Genomic DNA, 21,239 nt, shown 5'->3' on the forward strand with positions numbered 1-21,239 from the left:
CAGCTCCCATGTACTGTCTTGACAGCCGGGAGATGAGCCATGACGTCACCAGCAGCTGATGCACCAAGCAAACTTCCACAGCAGCTCCACCTGGAGAGAGAGAACAGAGCAAAAACCCAGACAGACAAGACCAAACCGGGGACAAAACACAACACTCCTGGTTTTGCCCTTCTACTGCGCAGTTCCTTGTTTTGTTCAGTAAATTCTTGTTTAAGTTATTCTGCCTGCCTTACGGCTTCCTGCATTTGGGTCAACACCCAAACCTGGTCCTCGACCTTAACAAACTGTTTTCATTTACATAATCTCAGGAACATTTATCCTGTCCATAGCTGATGCATATTTGACGAAGGCCAGCAGGAATCACTGTGCAGTAGTGGTCAACAAAACCTCACTCTCCATCAACTAAAAGGACTCTCTGGCCACAGGCCCAGAGCCTGGGTTTGGGCCTTCTGGTTACAGCACCTGCCGCCTATCAAAGAAATGGTGAGCTTGTGTCTCGAGGGGAGTGAGTGGGAGAAGTCAACACAACGCAGGAGCAGAATAGAGAGTATGACTGTGACATTGGTGCCGTGACCCGGATGGGAGAGTGAGTGTGACGGAGGCCAGCAGGAGTCGCTGTGCACATGGTGGTCAATAGGTAATCACCCCCAGCCAAAGGATCCATGTTTTGGTAGACTGGACAGAACATCCGCCTCCCATGCTAAGTGGGAGGAGTTAAATCACAACACTGCAGAACAAGCTGCTATACAGAGATGTTTGTTTTAGAATTGATTATTGTAATATATTGTTTCCCACATACCACTATCAAAAGTCATATTACCCCAATGACTTTCTGTGGGGTCAGATTTTAAAGGTTTACTGTTGACTTATAAAATTTTAAATGGACTTGCACCCTGGTATATGATGTAAGACCCCTTGTAATGGCCTGTATATGGACTTCTCAGAATGCAGGACTGTTGTGTGTTCCAAAGGTAATGGTACAGAAAAAGTCAGAGGTCCTGTCATGGGTATGTTAGTTTTATGGAACAATTGTCATGCAATCTTACAAAAGCTGTAGTGAGTCAGTGTCATGCCCTCAAATGTAATGTCCACATCAGGAATAAGACAGACTGTTTCAAGTTATTTTCCTCCGAATACATGTTTCCAAGGAAAAAGGCAGGACATCATAAAAGGGGGGAGGCCCACCCCACCAGGGGAGTGGGCAGAGGTTAGGCAGAAAGGTCAGAGTCCAGCTGAAGGAGTGCTCAAAACTCTGTGTTCAGCACCTGTATTTTTTACCAGTATAAGTAACATGGCAGTCATCCGTGATTAACGAACACGACAGTCCGAAGAGCTTTCTCATATTGTTCCCCTGTTTTACGGAAAAAGACACATCTGTTCATATGCCTTATAACCTGTAGATAACGCATAAATATCAGTCATTTGTATCAGGTAATCAAATGAGGATAACTCTAATTAAAATTCTGGGGTTGGCTGTTTTAAGTGAACCATAGCTGGCTTTACGTGAATTATAAAACTTTTTATTTTAGTTTTATCTTGTTCTGCTTTTAGCACACTACCATTCATGCATGTTATTTTGATTGTAAAAGCACTTTAAAATGAATAATCTGCGACAGAAAGTGTAATATAAATAAATGATTATTATTAGTGATGTTGAAATGGAAGCTGTCACAGGACTTGTTGGAGGTATGCGCTCTGCTGAGTGCCCATGTAATATTTCTAACATTCATCCTTCTCCATGTAAATGAGGAGGACAAAATATTAGACACACCTGTAGTACTTCCACAAAATGCGCACTCACTGTAACATCAAAGACAAAATTAGTGTTATAATTAATGAATTGGTCAGTTGTTAGACATTAATGACCAGTAATAGCGTTGTTAAAACTATTAAAAATAATAGTTTGTAAAAGTCAAAGGGAAAGAGCTGCTTCTTGCAGGTCTGTGATGCTGGAGCTGTTTAATTCTCCTTCGCAACAGTAATATTAATAACGATGATGATGATCTGTTCGTTGTGGTTCGTCAAAGAATGTGTACGCTCGTACATGTGGAAAATACTCGAAGGGGCGTCACAACCGGTGGAATATTCCAGCGGGTTTGTTCGTGCGCTTTAAAAGGACGCGCGCTGAATAAAGATTAACGCTTCGCTCCACAACCAAACCCGAGATTTACGCACGTCTTTTCTTGGTTTTTGTGATTCTGGAGGTCCTATCAGGTAAGATGGGATGCACTTTTAGTTATTGTGCTGTCTGCAGGGCGACGGTGGAATTGAAAATCCCGCTTTCCATTTGGATGCGACGCAGCTTCGCGCGCCAGCTTTTTTATTCATTTATATTTGCATATGTGGTTTTAGAAAGGCCCAGATACGAAACATTTAATTGGATCATGTGATTAGTGTTTTGCACAGTGAATCGCCGACATTATTATCAGTCTAATATTGAGGAGGAACTGTTGAGGATGGCGCGTAATTGCGCATTAACGTCTCCTGCTGTGTCTCCAAAACATATTTAACATAAGAAGCCCCGACTAATGATATCTAATACTGATGATGATTGAGCTGAGCCCTATAGTGCTGGATGGCAGCCACATCCAATTCATTCCATTCAAACTGCAAAATAAATAAAAATAACAACTATTTTAAATGAAGACAATATTACATTTCTCTGTTTAGTGCATTCAGCAGAAATTGAAAACACACACTTCAACATTTCAATAAAGTGCTGAACGTTTTAACTTGTAAAATCAAGTGAAAACTAAAGGCTTTTATGTACAGAGTTTAAAAACTTCAGTATCGGTTTTTGAGTTGTCACTTGAGAAAGTGTCATACCAAAAACAAAAGAAATCACTTTAGACTTGAGAAAAATAATTGTTGATGCTCACAAAGCAGGAGAAGGAGTTATCAAATTATTTTTTAATAGTCAACAACCGGACTGAGAGGTATCATCAAGGAATTCAAAGAGCCAATTTCATTTTTTTTTTATTAATTTATTTTTTTTTTACAGACAGACCAATACATGCCGAGACTGATGTGAGTAGCCCTAACAGCTGGAGGTCTCAAAGTTTTTCCAGAAAGGGTTGAGAAGATGGAGGATTTCTTTGCAACCACCCACTCCACCAGGAGAATTCAGTTAACATCACTTTGAGCAGATGGAATCAGTTTATCAGTGAAATCACCTGGTGGAGTTGCAAAGAAAACCTGCACCCTCTCAGCCCTTTCTGGAATGAGTTTGAGACCTCTGTGTTAAAGTGATCAATATACTGATCTCTGAAAAAGGATGTTAATGACGATAACTGTGTTTGCAACAGTGATTATAAAGTTAAATGTTTGTTCATATCATCTGAATGTATGCTTTTAAGTTACAGTAAAACTTATACCTAAACTGTCATCTTATAAACCGGATATTCGCAGTCACTGGACAACAGCAAAAGTCTCAGTGATTTTGTATAGTTTCCATGTAATAAACACCGTATATACCAGATTTTATATAACGGATATTTGCTCACATCGGACAAAACGTTCCATCCCACTGCAATGTATTTCCTTTAAAAAAAAAAAAACCTTGTATGTACCAGACAGAGCAGTCTGGTTGTGCCCAGTAACAGGTATGAAATGAAGTTCAGTATTGACACTCGCCAATTTGAGTAAAGTGGGTACCATATTTCCTTGATTAAAAGCCTGGGAGTTAATTTTTTTCAGACCTGGCACCTAAATGAGGCAGGCCATTATTCAAATCTGGTGATTAGTAACAAAATGCTGCTTGCTGCCTGCACTGTAATATGGTGTTAAGTTTCACACATACCCTGGGTGCAATTAACTAAAGACAACCGCTTTCGATCAGAGTGCTCCGCGTGGCTGCGAACCCTCTCCGTAGCCTGATGTGCTAAATGACGGAGACTATAAAGGCTGTGATTGGTCACTTTTCCCATTTCACTACTTCCTCTCCTGTCATATTTTAAACGTTTTTGCAGCACGCACACGATTACATTTCAATCATGGATCATATAGAGGACCATTTGGCAGAAAAGTAAGCAAATATGGCCAACTTTACAACACAGAGTCGAAAAACTTCAAAGACACTCAAATGACCCACAATTCTTGGAGGGAAATTGTACGTACCATAATTGTTGTGTGGGCCGCCAGAAGAGGAGGTACTGCTGGCCCACTACCAGAGGGCGCCCTGTCTGAAGTGCGGGCTTCAGGCACAGGAGGGCGCTGCCACCTTCCAAGAGCGGCCGGGTTGACAGCTGTCACTCATTGGCTATGACAGCTGTCACCAATCATCTGCGCCTCACCCCGCATAAAAGCAGGACAACACCTCCACCACGTCGCCGAGATATCGTTCTTCCAAGGAGGTAATATTCTCTGCTGTATTTAACACTGACAAATACTCTGAGCTCTTTTTGCAGCCGTTTTCCTGTGGTGTTTCCTTATCTGCTGGATTGGCGTTTGGTGTGATTAGCGACAGCTTCGCCTCACACCCCAACCAGATAAGTGGTTAAACAGGAGCTGCACAAGTGTGTGATTTGAGGTGGAGGTGGAATTTCCACTATCCTTGTTACGGGGTGCACACACACCCACACCTGTTTGTGCTCTTCGCCAGCAGTACCAGATCCGACACGCGGAGACGGTGGCCACCTGGGGAACTTGGGACCTGGCGGCTCCAGTATCCTCCTGGTTCGGTGGCGGAGGAAATCGTGTGGTTCCGGTTCTTCTCCAGACGGACGTCTCCTATTGTCGAGCCTGCCCACACGACACCTTTATTAATTGGCCTTGTATTCATTCTATAATCTGCTGTGTGTAGTTGTGGAATTCACAACAGTAAAGTGTTCAGATTTAACTTCTCCTATTGTCCGTTCATTTGCGCCCCCTGTTGTGGGTCCGTGTCACTACACTTTCACAACAATAATATTGGTTTGGAGGTTGATGATTGTATAAAGAAGTGGAGCTCGTTGAGGGCCAAATTGATCCAGAAAAAGCCACTGCTCCTGAGGAAAATTGCAATAAGATGCCCACCAATGTGATTGAGAACTTTAAAAGGGTCACACCCACATCATTGCATTGGCACAAAGTTACGGAGTTGAAGAAGCATAAATCAGGCTTTACAATTTTAAGGTTCCACTCCGCAGCGGACTTAGAAAAAAGAGTGACTCGAACAAATGTAATCCTTTCAGTGCACATAATGCCCAGTGCTTATTTAAGGCAGACGTTTATTTTTTTCAGACGAAATTTTGACCCGGTGATTAAATGAGACAGGCCCCTATTCAAGGTCAGGCTTTTAATCAAGGGCAGACATAAGCCTAATTGGTGCCGAGGATTCCTCATAGATACTTCGGCACCTCCTGACTGGAACTAATCCATTAAATACATATAACAGATTTTGTCCGTTTTATACGTATAGTGGATTTCAATTATAATGGACAAAATTCACTGGTCCACCTGAATCCATTATATGCGAGTTTTACTGTATTAACCTTTTGTTTTTATCCTTCAGATGTGTTGCTGTGAGCTATAACGCAGAGGCAAACATGATCCTCCTGACTTCCTCCTCTGGTAGGTCAATCTCATTTAATAATCTGGATTAGTGTACCTACTGTAGATGGACATGGGTGCCAGCCTGTATTTGGTGCTACATCATACAGATTAAAAACATAAATGTGATGTTTTGCTCATTATTTATCACTAATTGTAATGTAATTTTTTTTAACTGTCATAAAATAAACTTCAATGTGTAAATAATAGAAATTTACCAGTATATTTATACTTCTTTATTCTCTTTTTCATCACCACCCCCCCCCCCCCCCCAACTGCAGTCTTGTTTTTCATTTACTTTTTTAGTGTTACTAGGTAACATAGCAGGGTAGTTACATAAGAAGTACTTTCCCATCATGCTTTACACCCATTAGGCAGCATTCCACACATAGAGATCTGCATTAATTTGACAGTCTCTCTATCTCTCTCTTGCTCTCCCTTACTTCATCCTCTCTTTTGGTCTCAACCTCACATATTGGTATTCACTGGGACTCCAGTTATTCAGCAAACTTGGCTGTTGCACAATGGTCAGATAAAACACAGGTCAGCTCTGTGCATCCCCATGAAACGTTTCCACACAATCACTCAAATGCCCCGTTGTGAGGTGTGTTACATCCGAACGCATGCTGTCAAGTTAAAAAGTGTAAGTTATTGTTGGCTTTCTGCTGTGTCTCATACGCTGTTTTCTTTTAGACGAAGAGTCTCTTGAACTTGTCTGACTTTGGAATCACAGGAAGTTCAGGGTGAAAAACACTTTAAGGGTTGCTCCTGCAACATATATATATATATATATATATATAATTTTTGCAGGACATTATGCATAATGTCTTGGACTGTACTATGACTTGAGAGAAAACTCACAAGATAGCAACAATGATTTCTTTGTCTTCATTCAAGTGTTGCAAAAAGAGGTCATTGCAAATTGGTCCCAAACATCAATACATCATTTTACCAACTGCACTGTAAGCGAATTTGGCTTAATATTAATAACATCACAATTAAAAACTTGTAACTGCAATGCAACACTTTAGAAATTGACGATAAACGTAAGGGGAGTTTTTTTTGTTTGTTTGTTTGTTTTAATGCCACAATCACTATTAAAAGGGGGGCTGCAGTGGTACAAATTGATTTGCTGCTGCCACACCCTTGTGTCAGGTCATGATGTTTGATTAGAATAACTGACAAATTGATCTCATGTCTGGTATTTGTCAATACAGTAGGTCCATATTATACTCACTGTAGTTAATGCACGTAGTCGTCCCATGAATGTCCATTGTTTGTTCCCCACACTAGTGTTTAATATGTATTTACTGCATGTAATTGTGGCAGTTTTTGTGACCATTTAAAGCTACAGTGTGTAGGATTTTGGCCCATTTATTACCAGAAAATAACATTCATATGCGTTGGTTCATTAGTATGTAATTACCTGAAACAACAAATTGATATGCTTTAATGAGCATAGAATGTGCCTACAAGGGAGCGGGCCCCCTCATGGATGCTGCCATGTTGCACCTCCATGTTGATACAGTAGCGCAAAAGGGACACACATAGTCTGCCTTTCGCATTTTGCAGCATGGCTGGAAGACTGACTGGCCGCTCCCCCATGCACTGTGTGTTGGTTGCTAGTGCAGCCTAACGAGTTTGCAAACCCTAATTTTTGTTTAAAGTAGAGGAATTTTTTTATCACAAGAGAAAGCAAAGGAGCACAAATGTTTGTCACCAAAAAAGCAAAAATGTGGACAAAGTCGTGACTGGTGGCAGCATATTGTAGTCTGCAACCAACCTCATCACTGAATGACATTAAATCCTACACACTGTAGCTTTAAATGTGCATTTTTGCTTTTTAACCGAGCAGATAATGGGGCTGTCTTAATGTTGCATGCTATAGGCTGCACACCTTTACTGAATGATTGTACAGTAACAAATGAATTTAATGATCTGAAAATAGCAAAATTTATCACAGGACTGATCTCCATCCATTAAACATACATCTTAGTAAAAGTAACGCTTCTTTGACATAAGGCCGAGGAATCACGCCGAGTTTGTGACAGCATCATGAAAATGGACTGCGGGACTGGGTGATGTATCGAAACATTTGGGGTGACACCACGGGGGTTAGGGTTAGAGTTAAAATAGTGACCTAAACTTGACTGCGTTATGAAAATGTGATGCATTTTGTGATAGCATCACAAAAAAAAACCAAAAAAAAACACGAGACTGGGCTGGATTTAAATGCACCAAACGGTATGCAAAACCTCTTCACATTATCTTGCAACATAGACAAATTATTAAAATTCAGTTCATGAAAAGTATTCATAAAGATCCGTTCAGCTGAGGTGTTGCTCTCAACAGGATAAACATATTTAATTATCCTGAAGCTGTCTGGTTGCCAGAGATCACTGCTTCACCAAAATGATATCTATGGCCATCTAATCCTACACCTGTGATTATGGTGAGGCCAGATTAGTTTTTTATTTCAGCACTGTAAGCAGGTGTCTTACTGTGATATTGAATGATAAATGGACTGCATTCATATAGCGCTTTTTCATCTGAAGCACAAGTTCAAAGTGCTTTACAATGATGCCTCACATTTACCAACCAATGTCAACGTGCTGCCATGCAAGGCACTCAATTGGACAGCAGGAGCAACTGGGAGATTAAGGACCTGGGGGATTAAGGGCCCATAGTGATTTTCCAGTATGGCGGGGGTTCGAACCAAGGATCCTCTGGTCTCAAGCCCCACACTTGACTACTAGATCATCTCCTCCCAATATTAAAATTTGTAGCCAAAAATATTCTATAAACACTGATATGATTCATCCTAAACAGGTGTTAAAGAAATGACTTGTTTCTGTGCCTGTTGCTTTAAATATAAATGACCTGCTGCTTGCCACACCTCCCTCTCTGAAAGGAGAAAGAACAGGACCAGTGCGATGAATGAACACTTCATCTCACAACATGAAATTACAGGATTTTGAGGGTTAACTGTACATATTTGATGAAAAACAGATTTTGCACAATATGACCCGCTTTAAAGCTTAGCAGAGGACATTCACAAAATAGACACGTACTGACTGCTGTTGTCTGGTATCAGATTTCTTCCAGTGCACCAACAAGTTCTTTCTGAGTGAACAGGCTGCAGGGATCCAGCTCAAAGAGTTTGCACGTAAAAATGCAGCAAATGCACTGTCAGTTACCAACATGGTCATGGGCATGGCCTCCATTCTCAGCAGTCTTAACGGGTGAGTTCTTTTTTTGGTGTATTGCCCTAATACTTGAAAATACAACAAGAGATGCTGGTGATAAAACAAGAATAAACTCATTATCATAAAAAAACCTGATTAAATTACTGATAAAAAATAACTGAGTAATTTTAAATTATGCTGTTTGATCTCTTGAAAGCAGGGCTGGTATGATTTAAATCAGTTGATTTAAGTTGCTGTAAATAAAAAAAATCATCAAAAAGATTAAAAAAAAAAGAAATCAATACTTAAAACATCACTGAAATGTGAAATCACCATTAATTAATGTACTTGTACATGTATGTGCATCTTTATGTTTTATCATGTCAATAAAGATTATTATTTTTTACTAGCCCTGTTAAAAATATTAAGTACAAAGGGTGAAAACAGTCACCGTTTACATATCCAGTACTAAATATGAAATACTTAAATGTTTTACTTGGTTTTTCCCCAAAAATGTTTTAGGTAAAGTAATAGTAGTAGTTGTGCACCACATTTTTACACCTTGTACACAGTGTTTAAATGTGCTGTATTGGAGATGAGCTCCTTGAGTTGGATGGAGATGCTGTTCTCTTGGAATTGTTAAAAAGTCTTTATTTCAATCTGGGAGACAAGTACTGTCCCTGTGGACTGGTACGAAGGACTTAGTGTCTCACTTTGGAAAGGATGATCATTTAGATTGCAATAACTATTGGGGTAAAACACGACTTTCTGTGCCAGGAAAGGTGCTTGCAAGGATTATTCTAAACAGGATTCATTCCTAGCTACTTGCTGCTCAGCATAGCCAGATTTCTGCAGTATCTGATTTTGTTGACTGGGTTGCTGTCTGGAATATCCTGAGAATTTGTGGTATTGCTAACAAGTCACTGGAACCTATACAGAGGTGCTGTGTATGTTGTGCAGGATCTCTGCCTTTCTCTCAGTGGAGTCTTGTTTTTTGTCTGGCAAGTGTTCTGGCTCCTGCACTGTTCAACACATGCATGTACTGGGTTTTGTGTAGGGTTGTGAGAATGGGCCATATGGTACATTTCCCTGGGCAAGGTCCAGAACGCAGATGCCTCAGCGTTGAGGACTCCAGTGACTGGAGAAGGCCAAGGGGATGCCCACATTTCACCTGTTTACCAGAGATAGATGGCTACTTTAGAGAGTTGGCAATACACTGATTGTATGCCTGTAGTTGCCATCCAAGACCCAAGATAGTTGCGTAGGAGAGTGGATGCATCAATGTATAGCACAAGTGCATGTTCCCAGACCTGGCCTGACAATATTTAATATATATCGCACGCTATATAGTATCTGGTATGATATTATCTGAAGTATATATCTCATGTGCACTAGTAAACACTTGGCATCCATCACTTAGTATCTGGTGCACACACAGTATGCCTCAGATACTAACTATGGTGCATACTAAATTACTACAGAGTACAGACAAGATAATATTTGGTGGACACAAGAAATTTATTCACACGTTCTTCCAGCTTCTTCCTTTTCATTCTGGGCCACATACCTTTCCTGCAACTCCACATTACGTGGAGAATGAGCATGGGTGGTGTTGAACAGGGAACCTTCTGTTTTGGAAGCAGGTGCACTAACCACTGGGCCACTACGATGTCCTAGGAGTAACAGCAACACAAATTTATCATGTTGACCCAACAAATTTACATTTAGGTCTAAATTTATCTTTACAAATCTAGTTGGCCTGAACCATGATAATCAGGTAACAGTAATGCAAATTCATCATGTTGGCCGAACAAATTTACACTTAGGTCACTCAGCAAAATTGTTTCTGGCTAAGCTAATGCATTTTACTTGGGTGGAAATACCTTACATAATTTTATTATGTTCACAGAGCAAGTTATTTTTTGAGTGTACTGCACAGTTTCCATTTCTCCCTTCTCTAAATGCACATAATGAGCCAAATCAGGTGTATTTGATTGTTCAGACAGTTGCTGATTGGCTGAGCACACCTGACTGATGACAAAGGACACTAGAAATTAATTAATTTATGTCCACTTTGGTAGAGTGATACATTGCTCAACTTGGTGAGCTGTAAAAAGCTACGGATACAGACTAAAGGTAACATTTTGTCTGCTATTGTGTAAATAAAAAACAGGACTGTGTTAAGTTCAGTGTGACTCAGTTTCAAGCCATTTCTGTTGGTGAGAATCTTTTCAAACATTCTGTTGTACTCAAACACCTGAACTGTGCAACTCACTGTTTTGTCCAGACACCATCATGCTGCTTGTTGGCTGGTTCTTACTGGCTACCTGCTGGATTTGGCAGATGGAGCAGTTGCCAGGCGACTTGATGCCTGCTCAGCACTGGGTGAGTGGAGTGTTCTGGTCAATAGCGTTTACACCAGATAAACTTGCAATGTGGTGTTAGATGTTCTAATCTAGAAACAGAATGTCACAAAGAGCACCAACACATGCAAATGATAGGCAAAATGTGCCACTTTCACTCTGCTTTTAACACATCCCATCATCATATATGAGTAAATAGGAGGTACAGAACAGCTGTTTCAACAGTATGTGTAGAAACTGTTCACATATTCTCAGAAGCCAAAAATAGCCCCAGGTGCATCACAATGCATCACTGGTTGCACATTTCAGGAAGCTTTGTGTCCAGACTGGGTTTTTTTCTGCATGACTTTGCAGGTGGATGTTGTTGTGTTGTTTGCTCCCAAACCCCCCACCCCCCGTATTTTGTCAATTGATCATTCGCTTTCTGTTCAAGCAACCGAATTCCATGGGATCACGCTCCAATTGTCTGTTTGATCCCATGGCTGTGGGTTCTTTGCATATCTCAAATTGTTAAAATTATTGACCCCTGGCTGTGGAATTCCACCTCTTTCATTTGGCCTGAAACACCTCATCCTCATCGGTTGAAAACATGTTCCTGATGGATAAAGGGACAAGGCAGTGAAGAATGTTGTTAAACAATAACAACCTGTCTGGCTGACTCTGAAATTTTCATTTGGGGATTTTATGTGTATGTGGGCACGTGTACACACGGTGCACCACTGTCGCATGTCAGAAGCACCCATGTTGACCATCAATCGATCCTTCCATTTTCTTAACCCCCTTGACTCCACGTTAACGGAGGTGTTAGAGCCTATCCCAGCAGTCACTGGGCTACATGCACGTATACTCTGGACAGGCCCCAGCCATCACAGGACCAACATATTGACAGGAAAACACAGGACAGAAATATCTTTGGTGACTTTGGTAGAATGCATGACTGAAGGTGTCACATTAGTAGGGAAATTATAGAACAGTTAGTGCCTACAAAGGCAATATGACTCCATCATCAACATCACGATTATCTCAAACTTTACAATTCATTAATTTATTTTATTATCAGGCTCGATAGGCAGGACAGGATGGACGCAATTGCAAAATGCAGGAACACAGCTCAGTGGAGAGAAAACGTTTACTGGGTTAACAGGCTGGGGTCGGTACACAGAAAGGCAGTCCAAACAGAGCAACAGGATCAAAAACATCAGGCAAAAAGGTGTTTTCTGAGTATATGGGCAGGTAGTTAAAAAACCGATGAGGCAAACAAAGCAAGGCAAGAGTACAAGAACTGAGCTGGAAGGAAGGCACAAGGCACAACAATCTGGCGAAGAACAGAGGCAAACTGTGAGGCTTATAAAGCACCCAGGTGATTAATTGCAAACTCAGAACAGGTGTGTAGAGAAACTCCCAGAACTGGGGTGTGGCCAGACAGAGGGAGACACCCACCACCAAGAGCCAAGAGAGGAAGGCAAGAAAGAACAGGACAGAGAAAACCCAAGCAGAAAGATAGAACAAGAGACAGAGCAAGAGACAGACAGAACACAAAAACAACCCATCAAACCAGGAACCTGACAGTACCCCCCCCAAGGGCCAACCCCGACGGCCCAAGAGCAGAGGGGTGAGAAGCATGGAGGTCACGCACAAGACCGGGGTCCAAAATAAACCGGGAGGGAACCCAAGACTGCTCCTCTGAACCATAACCCTCCCAGTCCACAAAATACTGGAGGCCGCGGCCCCACTGCCGGGAACCCAGAATGCGCTGCACAGTGAAGACAGGCCCCCCACCCACAAACCGGCGGTTAGCAGGGGATCGGCAGGTGGACATAAAGGGTTGGAACGGAATGGTTTAAGATGGCTAACGTGAAAAGTGGGGTGGACTTTCATAGACCTAGGAAGACGAAGACAAACAGAGACTGGAATAATGATCTTAGTTACTGGGAATGGGCCAACGAACCTGGGAGCCATCTTCCAAGGAACACAACGAAGCGGCAGCTGCCGTGTGGACAGCCAGACCCGTTGTCCTGGAATGTAAGAGGGTACTGCAGAATGTCTGCGATCTGCCGCCGCCTTGTAACTTTTGGTGGACAGCAATAGGGCTCTCCGGGCCCGCTCCCAGGTCTGTTGGCACCGCATGACAAGACCCAGTGCAGAAGGTACTGGTGAGTGCAAATCTGTGGAGGTGAACAAAGAAGGTTGATGACCAATAACAACATGGAACAGACAAAAACCAGAGGCAGCAGTAGGCAAGCAATTATGAGCTCTTCAATCCAGGGTAATTGAGTGGACCAGGAGGCAGGGAACTGAGAGGACAGAATACGCAGGCCTTTCTCCAACTCCTGATTAAGGCATTCAGTTTGACCATTAGCTTGAGGGCGGTACCGTGAGGTAAGACTAGACATGACCCCGAGAATCCGGTAGAACTCCCTCCAGAAATGAGAAACAAACTGGGGACCCTGGTCTGAGTCTATGTCCTGAGGCTAACCATGTAGCTTAAAACCATGTACCAACAATGCTTCAGTGGTTTCTTTAGTGGACGGGAGTTTTGGTAGCGGCGCAAAATGGACCATTTTGGACAATCAATCTACCACAGTCATGATTAAAGAAATTGCCCCTAGAGGGTGGTAAACCAGTAGCAAAGTCCACTGACATATGAGTCCATGGCCGAACAGGAATGGGTAGAGGCAAAAGAGCACCCGCGGGTGGATGCGTACAAGTTTTATGCATTGCACAGATGGAACAAGCATTCACATATTCCTTTTGGCCACCAAAACCCTTGGAAGAGATATACATTGTTCTTTCGGGCGCTCGGGTGGCACGAAATGCGACTATCGTGTCCCCATTGAATGACCTCCCCCCGAGAGATGTTGGTACAAACAACTTGCTGTTTGGGCAATCGAGGGGACGGGAGTATTCCCCACTACCGACCTAATCTTCGATTCAATACCCCAGGTTAGAGCAGACATGAAACACTTATCAGGCAGAATCGGCTCAGGAGTGGGAGTGGAGTTGGCAGAGTCATTTAAACGGGAGAATGCTCAGGCTTGCAATTCTTGGACCCTGGACGGTATGACAAAACAAAGTTAAAACGGCTGAAAAAGATGGCCCACTGAGCCTGATGCGTGTTAAGACACTTGGCGGTGCGAAGATACGCCAGATTTTGTATGGTCTGTCGAGACCAAAAAAGACAACTGTGCCCCCTCCAACCAGTGACGCCACTCCTCCAAGGCCACTTTTGACGCCAGCAGTTCGCGATCACCGATGCCATAGTTGTGTTCCGCGGCAGTGAGTGCCTTAGATAAAAAAGTACAGGGGTGCAACTTATCATCGCTGGACCCCCGTTTGGGAAAGCACTGCCCCAATACCAATGTCGGACACATCGACTTCAACCACGAACTGCCGGGCGGGGTCAGGAAGGAGCAGCATGGGGGCCATTGTGAAACGATTCTTTAGGTTCTGGAATGCTTCATCGCATTCAGGGGTCCACAGACACACACGAACAGAGTGAGGATATGACATTATGTAGTGGAGCTGCAACCGTGATGAAGTTGCGGATGAATTTGCAATAAAGTTGGCGAAACCCAGGAACCGTTGAACGTCCTTGCCGCATTTAGGAACCGCCCACTTGCGGACTGCGGCCACCTTAGCCAGGGTCCATCTGAATTTGTCGTTCAGAAATTACAAAAACCTAAGAATGATACGGTAGAAGCTGTGGAATTCACATTTTTCTGCTTTGACATAGAGATTATTGCATAGCAGAGTGTGGAGAATGGAACAAACCTGTTGAATGTGAGTCTTTAGATCAGTGGAGTAATCAGTATATCGTCAAGGTAACAAAAATGCAATTGTTAAGGAATTTGCGCAGCACATCATTTACGAGATTCTGGAAGATAGCTGGAGCATTAGTGAGACCAAATGACATTACCAGATATTCATAATGGCCGGTGGGAGTATTAAAAGTTTCCATTAATCACCGGCGTGAATGCAAACCAGATGATATGCATTCCGTAAATCCAATTTGGGTAAAAATATTCGTTCCCTCCAACAGTTCGTAAGCGGATGAAATAAGCGGCAAAGAGTAACCGTTTTTAATCGTGACGTCGTTGAGACCTCGGTAATCTCTGCAGGGGCGGAGTGACTTGTCTTTCTTCTCTATGAAGAAGAACCCGCCCCAGCGGCGAGGATGAGGGGCGAATCAAGCCGGCCACGAGTGATTATATGAGTTCATGGCCTTGCGTTCCGGGCGCTGATAGAGAGAACAACTTTCCCAGGCGAGGAGCGACCGCTAGGAGTAGATCAATGGCACAATCATACTTGCGATGTGGTGGAAGTGATTTGGCTTTAACTTTATGACTTTACGGCCGGCTACTTCCGGATGACCGAAGTAGGCGGCCCGGTCAGTTGTAGAAACAAGATGATGGCATTCATGATGAGGATGGTCAGACAGGTGACGGTTGGTGTGGATAGCAGAGCTATGAGGTCGCCCAGGTCTTCGGGCCAGGTCCACCGCGACAAGCTGATTCTGGATGCTGTTGTTCAATCCCTGGAAGAACACGTCCTGGAGTGCTGCAGGATTCAATCGCTCTTCGCGGCCAGAATGCGGAAATCTATTGCAGAGTCAGCCGCACGGCGATTACCTTGCTTAAGCCTCATCAGCTCGCATGCCGCCTCACGCCCAGGAGAGGAGTGCTGTTATACCTGCTGGAGTGATTTGGTGAAGGCTACCAGGGAGGAGCAAGATGGCAAATCTCGGCTCCATTCAGCCGTGGCCCACGCTGCCGCCGACCGGTCAGGTGAGTGACGACGAATGCTATCTTTGACCGGTCAGTTTGGAACATTGGCGCCATCAATTTAAAATGTAGTTCACACTGGGTTATGAAAGTTTGACATCCCCAGCCTCACCAGAAAAACGTTCAGGTCACGAGAGTTGGTTGCAGACCTCTGGAACAGGTACGGGTGCCGGCGGGGCAAGCTGACAATCCCGGAAGTGGTGTGGCGGTGGGAGTCATGCTGGTCTTAGCCTGATGTTTAATGGCAAATAGTAGTTGCTCCATCTGAGCGCTCACAGAGTCTATGGACGTGTCTTGCCGCTTTGCCAGCTCACTGAGTCCGGAGTTCAGAGAGGCAAGCTGGTCCTCTTGTTGCGCTAATTGCTGGCTGTGGTGGTGTATCGCCTGCTGGAAAGGGTCTGTGTCTGCTGCGCCCATGGTTGGCCAGATTGATCTATCAGGCCTGATAGGCAGGACAGGCTGGACGCAAATGCAAAGGCAGGAACACAGCTCAGTGGAGAGAAAATGTTTACTGGGTAAACAGGCTGGGGTCGGTACACAGAAAGGCAGTCTAAACAGAACAACAGGATCAAAAACATCAGGCAAAAAAGCATAGTTGGAGTATATGGGCAGGTAGTCAAAAAAAACAATGAGGCAAACAAAGCAAGGCAAGAGTACAAGAACTGAGCTGGAAGGAAGGCACAAGGCACAACGATCTGGCGAAGAACAGATGCAAACTGTGAGGCTTTAAAGCACCCAGGTGATTAACTGCAAACTCAGAACAGGTGTGTAGAGAAACTCCCAGAACCGGGGTGTGGCCAGACAGAGGGAGACACCCACCACCAAGAGCCAAGAGAGGAAAGCAAGAAACAACTGGACAGAGAAAACCCAAGCAGAAAGATAGAACAAGAGACAGAGCAAGAGACAGACAGAACACAAAAACAACCCATCAGACCAGGAACCTGACATTTATAAGCTTTTGTGTGCACTACCCTCATCTTTTTACTGTATTCAAATAAAACTGCAAATTTCCCTGCTTGGGGAGTAAGGAAACTTCCTCCATTGATGTCACGCCAAATCTGGCTGCTCTTGGTGATGAATGTTGTGTGACAAGACTGAAAATATGCGCATTTTATGGCACAAAAACACTACATCATGTGGTAATAGCTTGGCAAAATACAAAGGACAGTTGTGGTTAGAACTTTGCGTGCACTCATTATGGGCTTTCTGACAATCAAACCTACCAATGGGGCCAAAAAAATATAAAATAGAAACCAGAGAAAGGATCTGGGATGAGAAAGAAACACACACAGACATGACCTTGACACCACTGATTGACCTTGATCAACAATTACAAACCTACATTCATCTCTGTGCCACGTTTGGTGCAAATCAGAGGGAAAAACATAAATTTGACTTTGATTGGCCCTTGGCAAATTTAACATCACCTGGGCAACTCTGATTCATAAGGTTCTTCTTCACATTCAGGTGAAAAACTCGATGATTTTGCTGATTTCACCACCTTTGGAATCGCCACATCATTGCTACTGAGGACAACGGACTTGCTGGGCGACATCATGTGCATGTGTTACGTCCTGTCCGTCTTTGTGCGCCTCTGTTTTCTTCTCAAGCGGTAAGAGAGTAGCAACAAAAGCTGTGGTGTGTAGGTCATATCTGAGGATAATATTTTGGGGTTTCTGTCAGTTGTATCTTTCCCATTAGGTTATCAAAGAAATGTGTGAGGCTATTCTGTGATTGTTCTGCAGGGATTCCATTCATGTACCGTGGTCTGCCATGTGTCTACTCCTCTGCAATCCTGGCCAGTGCCTCTCTGCTGTCAGGGGGCAACATGGCTGTGCTACAGGTCATCAAGGTGGCCATGATCCTCTTCATGATCACTGAGACTTTCTATCCCCATGACAGGGTCCTGGAGTCTCAGGCCTGGAAAAAAGTGGTTTATGCTGGAGGTAAAGTCATTTTACAAATTTACTGCACTCTTTGATGATTTATTGTACCTTATGAAGCACCAAAGGGGAACTTAAAGCTGTGTGCCTGTTCAAATTTCACAAAACTGAAAAAAATGTAGTTACTACTGAAATCCAAGCATTATAATGTCTGTTTATTTTTGAAATGTGTTGCAAAATTAGAGCTCATTTTAATAAAGAGACCATACAGTGCCTTGCAAAAATATTTGGCCCCTTGGTATTTCACACATTTTAATTTGCTTATGCCATTTCAAATACAAAACGTAAATTAGGCTTCTCAATATAAAAATGTCTAAAATTATCTTCCTATAACTCAAACTCAAAGCAAATCTCTACAACTTGATATAAATTAATAAAAAATATAAAAGCCAAGATGATGGGTTGCATAAGCAATGGGCCCCTTTGGTATAATACCTGTAAATAATCAGTTTTATTATATGGCTGCGACGCTACTCTGATTGGCTGATTTCTGGTCTGATATTTTCCCATATCCAACCTGTTACCGTGACAGTCAGTCTGAAACATGTATCCCATTCGTTACAAACCAGAAAGCAAAAAGCATGATAAGAAAACCAAGTCAGACATGAACATACTCGATACATATCTAAAAACATAGACTGAAAGCTTACCGGCTAACGTTAGCAAGTTCTTCATGGAGGTGAAGTGAACGTCTAAGCCCAAACTGTCAGCAGCTTTCAGATTCAGGCAATACTGTAAATTTGTGTGTGTGTGTGTATATACATAATAGCCATATAATAAACAAATTATTAACCTCGCTTGCTCAGTCTGTATGGGAACATCAGACCTCTGTATTTTTTGCACAGACCTTGCTAACGCGCGGTCCTTACTATCAATACCTCAGTCTGATAGTTTCCCATACAGACCTCGCACTAGTCCTTTATTATTGGCAGTTTTCTTCAGATGAGTCAGGGGATGGATACATGAACATTTCCAAGTCACTGAATATGTCTTGGACTTTATTTACATCACTTATGAAGAAATACAAACAATATGGCACTCTATGATAAAGCTGTGTGGAGTAGACAGTTCTCAAAAACTGAGTGACTGTGCAAGAAGGAGAAGAGTGAGGAAAGCCACCAAGACAACCAGACAATCAAAAAGAAATTACAGGCTTATGTGAATGTGATTGGAGAACTTGTGCATAGTGCACATTTTGCTTTGTATCACCTGGCTGCGGCTCCTACTTTCCGGAGGTGGGAACATATCAGACCTAACATTTTATTACCCCATTATTATTATGTTAGCATTATTATTTTAGCATTAAATGACAATTAGATGAAATCACAACAGGTTCCACAACTCTGTGTGGCACCAGAAACATGTAACATGGATTCTGAAACCTTAAACCACTTTGATTTTAGCTAACGTAACCTTCCTGAAATTTCTCACGCTCACATTCCCTATTTTAAACTTTCAGGTGTGGTCATGGTGTTCTGCTCATCCTTCCCTCCTGCGTGCGTCTACTACCTGCTTTGGTCTGTCTCCTACGTTTTGTTCCCGACATCTCTTTGGAACAGAAAAGTCTAAACTCTCATCAAAACTGTTTGGCTTTAGCCCATTTGGTGACGTGAGGCTTTCAGACTGCTGCTGCCACCCTACGGTCCCGGAGGATCTCAGCTGAACATAACAACAGCACCTTGCTCTGTTTAACACTTTCTTTGAATTGGAACCTCAAAAAACACTGGATCAGAAAGAAATGGAGCAAAGGATAAGAACATTTAATATTCAAGTAGGAATGGGCTTTTTGTGATGTCTTATTCTTTGCTTACATTTGGGTGAAGTCACTGCTTGCTTGGTTGCTCTAAAAACTAGAATTTTCCATGAGGTTTTCTCTTCTGCTACAATCAAATTGTTACTCATTGCAATAATGGCTGGAGAGCTCATCATACAGCATTTCATATGATAATTTAAAAGAACATATTTCTTAGGAGATAATGACATAAAACTGTAATTTTTTCTCTGTTTTGGTTACTGTTGAGTTTGGTAACTGTAGGAATGCTTACAGCACTTGTCAGATTTTTATGAGTAGATGTTTGAGTGCTTTGCACATGAGGCTAAAAAGGTAACAATTAACAACATGACTTTTTGGCAGTACTTTTTACAGATTTAAAAATTCCACATCTTTTATTGTTTATTTCTTGCATAAGAATGGGACACTGCAGTAGGATGTGGAAAGTGAACATTAGTTACATTCCATTTTGTTTCAGTCATCACAGAGAATGAAGATGCTGCTTCTTATTTATTAGGCCACTGAGAAATAATCTGCTAAACAAAAAAAAAAAATCGAATTGAAATAAATCTTAACTGGAAAAGGGACTGTAGAAATGGGTAATAAAGATGGAATTAAATAAGCATAATGGTGTGTTGTAATTAAAATTTAGATTACAAGTTGTTGCATGATTAACAAGGACATGAATAATCAAATGATTGCAGATTAATATCCAGTGTACCTCTATTATATGAACTGAAGTGATTTTTTTGGGGGGGGTTTTTAATGTAAAAAATTATTTCAAGTCATTTGTTAGGTATGCTGTAATGTCACAATCACTGTGAATGTTCAGGACGTTAGACAGGAAACAGATTCTGTCTGAAGGAGACGGCACTCGTCTCTGTCTGCTGTCTAGTGACAGTAGCAACAAAGTTAAACAAATGAATATTCATATGATGATTGAATTCATTCATTCATTCTGCCCACTGCTCCTAGTGGTTGGATTGTGTGTAACTGTAATTAGGACAAATTTCTTTGTATCTATGTATGACAATAAAGGCTCTATTCTATTTTTTGATGCTTATCTGGCTCCGAGTTAAGGTGGCTGCAGCCAATTCAGTTACCATGGAAACCTTTGGGAATCCCCTGGACAGATCTATGTGCAAGCATTCTGGGGTGTGCCATGAATCATATGAATGCAGTGTGTGCACACACAATTAAAATGAAATTGTCATTTCAGCACTAGAAATACATTCACGAGTGCACAAATTAGCTATAATTAGATGCTTAAATTAACCAGGAAGAAGTTTCATAAAGAAGGCCATATTTATAACACATAAAGTAGATATCAATATCTTCCAAATGGAATCAGTTTGAAGAGTTTTATTTACTGCCCACATGAGCTTTTCTTCTAATAAAATTCGACCACAAAGTGGTTTTTTTTCAGATTTCAGAGGTTTTCCCACAATAATTGTTTACCACAGATATGCCAAATTTACATATTTCATAGCCAGTATAGCTGGCATTAAGGAGCCAAGAAATGGAAAGGCTTCTTTGAGTGTAATGGCATGCTTCAGTTTCTCAAACACGGATGCTCGCAATAGTCAATGTAATATTTTCCATAGTTTGAGCATACGTAAACTTCACAGTTTAGTGTCAATGTCTGTTGTTTGTATATGTGTAAAAAA

At 42.1% G+C, this 21,239-nt stretch overlaps 1 protein-coding gene across 1 annotated transcript; it reads left to right on the top strand.

Annotated features, from left to right (window-relative positions):
* The first annotated feature begins 2,079 nt into the window (after positions 1–2,079).
* On the top strand, positions 2,080–19,566 carry LOC117512850 (transmembrane protein 269-like). The gene is made up of 7 exons (XM_034173085.1): positions 2,080–2,214; positions 5,492–5,550; positions 8,624–8,771; positions 11,002–11,099; positions 17,326–17,470; positions 17,581–17,804; positions 19,261–19,566. Exons 2-7 carry the CDS (start codon positions 5,526–5,528, stop codon positions 19,368–19,370), a joined length of 750 nt encoding a protein of 249 aa, XP_034028976.1. The 5' UTR covers positions 2,080–2,214; positions 5,492–5,525; the 3' UTR covers positions 19,371–19,566.
* Positions 19,567–21,239: the final 1,673 nt, after the last annotated feature.

This window comes from Thalassophryne amazonica, chromosome 6, assembly GCF_902500255.1.
Source record: "Thalassophryne amazonica chromosome 6, fThaAma1.1, whole genome shotgun sequence".
NCBI classification, from domain to species: domain Eukaryota; kingdom Metazoa; phylum Chordata; class Actinopteri; order Batrachoidiformes; family Batrachoididae; genus Thalassophryne; species Thalassophryne amazonica.

What these genes read in the sequence shown, in the direction of transcription:
- LOC117512850 (XM_034173085.1), top strand. Translation starts at nt 5,526, where the DNA reads ATGATCCTCCTGACTTCCTCCTCTG. An exon ending in TGATGCCTGCTCAGCACTGG is followed by an intron (nt 11,100 to 17,325) that starts GTGAGTGGAGTG and finishes CTTCACATTCAG; the next exon opens with GTGAAAAACTCGATGATTTT. An exon ending in CTCTGTTTTCTTCTCAAGCG is followed by an intron (nt 17,471 to 17,580) that starts GTAAGAGAGTAG and finishes GAAATGTGTGAG; the next exon opens with GCTATTCTGTGATTGTTCTG.